An 8,441-nucleotide genomic window follows, 5' to 3' on the forward strand; every position below is an offset into this window, starting at 1 on the left:
ATTTTGGTTGTACCTTTATTTTCTTTCCAAATAAGTAAGAGTAAAAAATTACAATAATCTATGTTCATGGTTTTCTTCACCATTATCTACACCCTTACTTTTGTATGATAACATGTGCTATCATGTTTCAGTAATGTTATTTCGTTGGTCCTAAAACTTACAAATTCTAGTTTTTACTTGCTGTGTTATTAAAGTTCACAATTTGATGTTGCTAATTTGATTAAAATATTCCCATTTAATTAAAAAAATGATAAAATAAGCAGTATTTTTCTTTAAATTTCTGATTTTAAATAGCTTAAATTTCCATCTGCGTATTACTTAACAACACTTACATTTAATTTTATTGACAATTTGATAATGTAATCATCCCCCACAAAATATATCATTAGCTTCCAAATTCATTTTTGTCTAGTTCCCAAATATATGTTCATAAAGTTGACAGAATTTTCCTTATATGTGATTTTACCAAATTAAATGTTATGAAAATGCATTATTACAATGCATTTGATTGTTTTTACATCATTTTAGTCAGTTAGGACAATTACATGAAAAAGTGGAAACATCAGTGTCAATGAAAGTTGGAGTCAGTCTAGTACAGAGTTTCATTAGCTTCGACATCTTCTACTAGCCAGATGCCCTTGTGAATGGATACCGCCAACCTGTGGCTTAATGTCTATCTTATTCATTTACTGGAACTCTGTGTACTTTAACTGTTTAATAATGTGCTGAACCTACAAAACGCAGTGCTGTTTTCCTTGCCTAACACGCACACCTTTTTCCTCGGCAGGCCGTACGATGCTGACTCTGTACGTGATGTCTGACAGCTACCTTGGCCTGGACCAGCAGTACGATATCCAGCTAAATGTTGTCCAGTCAGCAGAAAATTGTGGGAGTAATCCAGACAAGGAAGAAGCCACTAGTATTATTGCATGTGAAAGTTCTTCTACCTCATGGGCTGACTCTTAAATTGTGTCCTGTTTCAAAAATATCTTATGTTCTTTATTTAAAGAATATACATGATATGATACCATGGCTGGTAATGACTGGCTTGATGTGTCTTCAAAACTGTGATATTGCCAATATATTGTTTCTCATCATATGAGTAAAACCAAATTACTGAATAATTTATTTTGAAAATAAAGAACGTTGTTTTGTCTTTTGTTGTTTTGATGGTCATTAAGTGTACTGATGTCCATGTGGAATTTGGACTGGTGTTTACATTTTATTAACAACAAAGTCAACCTTACTATTGTAACACTGCAGAAACACAATATTAGATTTCCCACCAACCAACTTTAAATCACTTCAACATAAATGAAAGTACACACACACTGAATGACGTTGTAGTAAGTACAACACACACAATCAGGGGTTACATTAATGCAGTCTAACAGTGGAGTATTCCATAGTCACTAAAACATTAGAGCAGCTGAGGGCTGCTTGCACACAGCAAGCACTGTGGCGTCTGTGCTGATGTGAGGCAGCCTCTTTAGAATGGCCATGGAGGTGCGCACTGTTTAATTGTGCACTCACTGCAGTGTTACAACACTCCTTCCCCTTGGGGAAAACTGTTCACTGTGGCGATGTCCTTGTCTTCATTAGAAAGGGTTGACTGCTGGAGGAAGTGTCTTGCCGTCATAGGAGACTATGGTCTGAAATGGTGCAGGTGTTGACAGGCATGATGCCCGTGCCCCCGCAACTGACCTCGAGGGAGCACTGGTGATGGAGACACCATATTCATGTCCACTTCCAAGCAGGCAATTGGTGATGAGGGCAGCAGAGAAGACAAATAAGGGAGCGGTGGCAACGGGCCACGGAGATGGAGGCGGCCCGGCACTAACTACTCCACCCGACAGCAGTGGTAGCACCCAAAATGAAGGTGGAAAAGGGCCAAGAGGGGCACGGACCACGCCACAGCATGGATGGTGGAAAGCAGATGGCACAGGTGGTCATGCGGGCGGCGGGTTCCCCAGTCGTGTGGGTGGAGCTGGTGGTGGTGTTGGGACACCAAGCTCCCTGAGTTGTGCGACACAGAGGTGGCAGTCACGGCAGTGATGGACAACCACCGGTATCAACTTAGGGAGCTGGCCAAACCAGCGAAGCCTGGATGGAACCACTGCGAGGTGGGCAACAGCCGGTGGCCGGGCATCAGTCAGAGCAGAAAGTATAGGAGCTCAAGAACCTGTCGAGGGCTTTTTCTGGAGAAGGCTGTGTCATGTATTTTTTCAGCTGAGTTTTGAAAGCATGGACCAGTCACTCAGCCTTACCATTTGACTTAGGATGAACTGGAGGGACCATAACATGCCAAATGCCACATTTGTACAAAAATCTTCAAAATCCTGAGACACAAATTGCAGACCATTGTCTGTCACAAGCATATGTGACAATCCTCCTCAGGAAAAAGTCTTTGCAAGATCCTTGACCATAGCCACTGTGGATGTGGACAGGCAATGACGCACATAAGGAAATTTTGAGAAAGTGTCAACCACAACAAGCCAAAAGAAGGGACCCACAAAATCAGTGTGAATACACTCTCAGCGGCACTGTGGGATGGGCCACAGGGAAAGAGGCCTGTGGTGCCATCTGATGGGTGGCGCAATCTGGGCAGGCTAACACAACATGCCTGATTTCATTGTCAACACCAAGCCAAAACGTGGTGGCAGGTCAGGAATTTTGTGCAAGAAACACCCCAGTGGTCAAGGTGGAGAAGGCACATAATGTACTGCAGTAAGACAGATAGGATAACAACCCTGGCCCCTGACTCTTCAGTAGCCAACAGTAACACACTGTCAAGAACACCCCCTGCGGGTCCGCGGTAAGAATAGGCCCGAGGTATTCCTGCCTGTCGTAAGAGGCGACTAAAAGGAGTTTCAACAGTTTCGGCCTTCCATGTGATGGTCCCCCTTGGGGTTTGACCTCCATTTTTCAAAATTCTACAGAAGTACGAGCCTTTTGGGGAAGGGTGCCTTACGTGGTGTACCACTGGTCCTCAGTGCACTAAGACCTTGGCACTCAGCATTGTAACGGCGTTGTAACCACACCCATTATTCCTCAAATTGGGCCTAAACGCCTGATGGGTTGTACAAGTTATGCCCATAGTGTGTCCCCATCTGCACCTACAATCATGATGGACTTTCCATGGCACCCGAAATCCAGCACGGTAGCCAGCCCGTTGTGGTGGGGTCGTCATGTACCCTCTAGGTTGTAGCCCCCTGACAACACAGGGATCATACTGCCAATATCTGAGCTGCACCCTCCCCACGTCGGCCAAGGAGTAGATGCCCGTCTCCTTGGGGCATCAGGACTCCCGGCGACGGTCATCCTGCCAGGTGGCCCTTGCTGAGGCTGGGTGGCGCCCGTGGGGAGAGCCCCTGGTCGGAGTGGGTGGTATCGGGGCGGACGTTTCGCAGATGAAACGTCAACATGTATCAGGTCGCTCTGTGGCCGAGTCTTATAAAAAGAAAGGTACTGTCTCTGGTTCTGGTTCTCCTGCCCTTTCCCCCTTGGCCACTCCCTGGGGGAAGGACAGGCCCGCCGGCTTGGGGCGAAGTACTTCCCCCGCTATTTGGTCTGTTCTCGAACCGATGGGGGGGGGATGTTCGCCACCTCCAAGCCCATGTTCTTTGTTCAGCACATCGAGGACATCTTCGGGGAAATCGAGGCTCTTAGTAAAATGCGTTTGGGGTCCGTTCTTATAAAGACCACCTCCGCCACACAGTCGGTGGCGCTCCAGGCGTGCGACCGACTAGGGGACATCCCAGTGTCCATTGTCCCGCATCTGGCACTGAATAGGACGCAGGGGGTTATTTTTCATTGGGACCTCCTGCTGCAATCTGATGAGGAGCTCAGGGCCAACCTGGAGCGCCGAGGCGTGCATTTCGTCCGGCGAGTCCAACGCGGCCCCAAAGACCGTCGCATCGACACCGGGGCCTTTATCCTCGCCTTCGAGGGGGACGTTCTCCCGGAGAAGGTAAAGGTGATGTGCTACCGGTGCGACGTGCTACCTTACGTCCCGCCTCCTATGCGCTGTTTTCAGTGCTTGCACTTTGGGCACACGTTGTCACGGTGTGAGGCTGAGCCCCTTTGTGGCGATTGTGGACGTCCTCTTCGTGAGGAACATACATGCACCCCAGCACCTCGGTGCGTTAATTGTCCTGGCATCCACTCGCCTAGATCCTTAGACTGCCCCGCATATCAGAAGGAGAAGAAGATTCAAGAACTCAAAACTTTGGATCGTCTCTCTTATTCTGAGGCCAGGAAGAAGTATGACCATCTCCATCCCATGACGTTGACCACTTCGTTTGCCTCAGTCGTGTCCAGTCCTTCCACAGTATCCTCACCCCTATCCTGTCCCCCCTCCACCTCCTCCCTCCATCCGGGGTCTATGCCTCCGCCTCCCAAATCCTCCTCCCCCGCGGCCCCCGCCCCCTCTGCCCCAGGGGCCACCCGTCCTCCTCCTCCCCCCCCGCCGCCTAAGAAGCGATCCTCTTCTCAGGCGTCCATCGGGGAAACGTTCCGGACCCCAGCTTCCGAGGTCTGGCGTTCCAAAACGGACCCCGCGCGTGAGGACCTTCTTCGGGTCCAGCCCACCATCCCTGTGCCTCCTCGGACTTCCAAGAAGTAGTCTCTATCCCCCTCTCCACCCCGGCGCGTTTCGTCTGACGCTCCATCCGTGAGTCGCTGCTCCCGGCCGTCCTCAGTTTCGCCGGGACGCTCTGCTGCCAGGCGCTCAGCTGGCCTCTCGTCGGCAAATGATGCTACCCCTCCTACACAACCCAGGACAGCGGCCGCAGCTGGCGACGACTCGATGGAACAGGATCCGCCTCCCGCCGGTTGTAGTGTTGTTCCCTCGAAACCTGGCCCTCCGTGGCCGTCGAGGTGACCAGCTCTTCCCCCGTCTCGTTCCCCCTCTTTTTTGACTAGCGATGGCCTTGTTACATTGGAACATAAGAGGTATTCGATCTAATCGGGAGGAATTACAACTGCTCCTCCGCCTGCACTGTCCGCTCGTCCTTGGTCTCCAGGAAACCAAGTTGCGCCCAACTGACCGTATTGCCTTTACCCACTATACCCCGGAGCGGTATGACCTCACCCCTGTGGACGGTATCCCAGCTCATGGTGGGGTCATGTTGCTCGTTCGGGACGATGTCTATTACCATCCCATCCCATTGACCACCCCACTCCAAGCAATAGCTGTCCGTATTACTCTTTCTGCTTTTACTTTTTCAGTTTGTACCATCTACACTCCATCGTCATCTGCAGTTAGTCGGGCTGACATGATGCACCTGATTGTTCAGCTTCCTCCACCGTTTTTATTGTTTGGCGACTTCAATGCCCATCATCCCCTTTGGGGCTCTCCTGCATCCTGTCAAAGAGGCTCACTCTTGGCGGATGTCTTCAACCATCTCAATCTTGTCTGCCTCAATACTGGTGCCCCGACTTTCCTCTCGGACTCTACTCATACCTACTCCCACTTGGACCTCTCGATCTGTTCTACCACTCTTGCCCGTCGGTTCGAGTGGTATGTCCTTTCTGACACCTATTCGAGCGACCACTTCCCCTGTGTCGTTTGTCTCCTGCACCACACCCCATCCCCACGTCCTTCGAGCTGGAACATACCGCAAGCTGACTGGGGACTTTACTCCTCCCTGGCGACCTTTCTGGACCACGATTTTCTCAGTTGTGACAGTCAGGTCGAATACCTCACGGCTGTTATCATCAATGCTGCCGAACGTTCCATTCCTCATACTGCCTCTTCTTCACGTCGCGTTTCCGTCCCCTGGTGGCATGAGGCTTGTCGAGACGCTATCCGTGCTCGACAACGTGCTTTACGCACCTTTCGCCGCCATCCTACGTTGGCGAATTGTATTGGATACAAACGACTCCGAGCGCAATGCCGTAGTCATCAAAGACAGCATAAAAGCTTGTTGGGCCTCTTTCACCAGCTCCTTTAACAGTTTTACTCCCTCTTCTGTCGTTTGGGGTGGCCTGCGTCGGCCGTCGGGCATTAAGGCCCACTCCTCGGTACCTGGCCTGACCTCAGGTAATGAGGTCCTTGTTGATCCTGTGGCTGTCTCCAACGCCTTCGGCCGGTTTTTTCGCGGAGGTTTCAAGCTTCGCCCATTACCACCCTGCCTTCCTTCCCAGGAAAGAGGCAGAGGAGGCTCGGCGACCTTCCTTCCACTCGCTGAATCTGGAAACTTATAATGCCCCTTTACTATGCGGGAACTCGAACGTGCGCTTGTACTGTCCCGGTCCTCTGCTCCGGGGCCAGATGCCATTCACGTTCAGATGCTGGCACACCTTTCTCCGGTGGGCAAAAGCTTCCTTCTTCGTACCTACAATCGCGTCTGGACCGAAGGTCAGGTCCCCATGCGTTGGCGTGACGCCGTCGTTGTTCCTATACCCAAACCCGGGAAGGATAGACACCTTCCTTCTAGTTACCGCCCCATTTCTCTTACAAGCTGTGTCTGTAAGATGATGGAGCGCATGGTTAACGCTCTGTTAGTCTGGATTCTTGAATTTCGACGGCTACTTACCAATGTCCAATGCGGTTTTCGTCGCCGCCGCTCCGCTGTTGACCACCTTGTGACCTTATCAACATTCATCATGAACAACTTTTTGCGAAGGCGCCAAACGGTAGCCGTGTTCTTCGATTTGGAGAAGGCTTATGATACCTGTTGGAGAGGAGGTATCCTCCGCACTATGCACAGGTGGGGCCTACGCAGTTGTCTGCCCCTTTTTATTGATTCCTTTTTAACGGATCTAACGTTTAGGGTACGTGTGGGTTCCGTATTGTCCGACGTCTTCCTCCAGGAGAACGGAGTGCCTCAGGGCTCCGTCTTGAGTGTAGCCCTTTTTGCCATCACGATCAATCCAATTATGGATTGCATTCCACCTAATGTCTCAGGCTCTCTCTTTGTCGATGACTTTGCGATCTACTGCAGTGCCCAGAGAACATGCCTCCTGGAGCGCTGCCTTCAGCGTTGTCTAGACAGCCTATACTCATGGAGCGTGGCAAATGGCTTCCGGTTCTCTGAAGAGAAGACGGTTTGTATCAACTTTTGGCGATATAAAGCGTTCCTTCCGCCATCCTTACATCTCAGTCCCGATGTTCTTCCATTCGTGGAAACAACTAAGTTTCTAGGGCTCACATTGGACAGGAAACTTTGTTGGTCTCCGCACATCTCTTATTTGGCGGCCCGTTGTACACGTTCCCTTAAAGTCCTCAGAGTTCTTAGTGGTTCATCTTGGGGAGCGGATCGCACTGTCCTGCTTCGCTTGTATCGGTCCATAGTCCGATCGAAGCTGGATTATGGGAGCTTCGTCTGCTCGGCCATCCCTCTTACGCTGTCTCAACTCCATCCACCATCGGGGGTTACGTCTTGCGACCTGAGCCTTCTACACTAGTCCCATCGAGAGTCTTTATGCTGAAGCTGCCGAATTACCATTGACCTACCGGCGCGATGTACTGCTGTGTCGGTATGCCTGCCGGCTGTTGTCAATGCCCGACCACCCCTCTTATCAGTCCTTCTTCGCCGATTCTCTCGACAGTCAGTACGGGTTGTATGTGTCTGCCCTGCTGCCCCCTGGAGTCCGCTTCCGTCGCCTGCTTCGACAATTGGATTTTGCCCTCCCTACCACCTTCAGAGAGGGTGAGAGCCCGACACCACCTTGGCTCCGGGCTCCGGTTCATATTTATCTCGACCTCAGCTCACTCCCGAAGGAGGGTACTCCGGCTGCAGTGTATTGCTCATGGTTTGTCGAACTTTGTGCTCGACTTGCCGGTCACACCTTTATTTACACCTATGGCTCCAAAACCGACGATGGTGTCGGCTGTGCCTTTGTCGTCGGGGCCGCCACCTTTAAATGCCGGCTCCTTGACCAATGTTCCAGCTTTACGGCCAAGCTTTTTGCTCTCCATCAGGCCGTTCAGTATGCCCGCCGCCACCGCCATTCATCGTATGTACTCTGCTCTGATTCCCTCAGTGCTCTTCAGAGCCTTGGAGCTCCCTATCCGGTCCATCCCTTGGTGCAACGGATCCAGCAGTCCCTCCATTCTTTCGCTGATAATGGTTCTCCTGTCAGCTTTCTGTGGGTTCCCAGACATGTAGGAGTGCCTGGGAATGAGGCTGCAGATGCTGCAGCCAAGGCTGCAGTCCTCCTGCCTCGGCCAGCCTCCCATTGTGTCCCGTCATCTGACGTTCGTGGGGTTGTTTGTATGAGGCTTGTGTCGTCGTGGTGGGATGCTTGGTCATCCCTCCAAGGAAACAAGCTCCGGGCAGTAAAACTGCTCCCAACTGCTTGGACATCCTCCTCCCGACCATCACGGCGAGAAGAGGTCCTTCTGACCAGGTTGCGGATTGGGCATTGCCGGTTTAGCCACCGCTACCTGCTCTCCGGTGACCCAGCCCCGCAGTGCCCTTGTGGTCAAGCATTAA

The 8,441-nt window shown here is 51.1% G+C and overlaps 1 protein-coding gene across 1 annotated transcript in view; it reads left to right on the plus strand.

Annotated features, from left to right (window-relative positions):
• LOC126203843 (activating signal cointegrator 1 complex subunit 3) overlaps positions 1-1,156 on the plus strand; it is a 251,150-nt gene extending 249,994 nt beyond the window's left edge. The window contains exon 37 of the mRNA XM_049938218.1: positions 788-1,156. Coding sequence (XP_049794175.1) covers positions 788-966 — 179 coding nt within the window. The 3' untranslated portion in view covers positions 967-1,156. The remainder of the gene's footprint in view (positions 1-787) is intronic.
• Positions 1,157-8,441: the final 7,285 nt, after the last annotated feature.

The sequence above is a fragment of the Schistocerca nitens genome, chromosome 9, assembly GCF_023898315.1.
Source record: "Schistocerca nitens isolate TAMUIC-IGC-003100 chromosome 9, iqSchNite1.1, whole genome shotgun sequence".
Lineage (NCBI taxonomy): Eukaryota > Metazoa > Arthropoda > Insecta > Orthoptera > Acrididae > Schistocerca > Schistocerca nitens.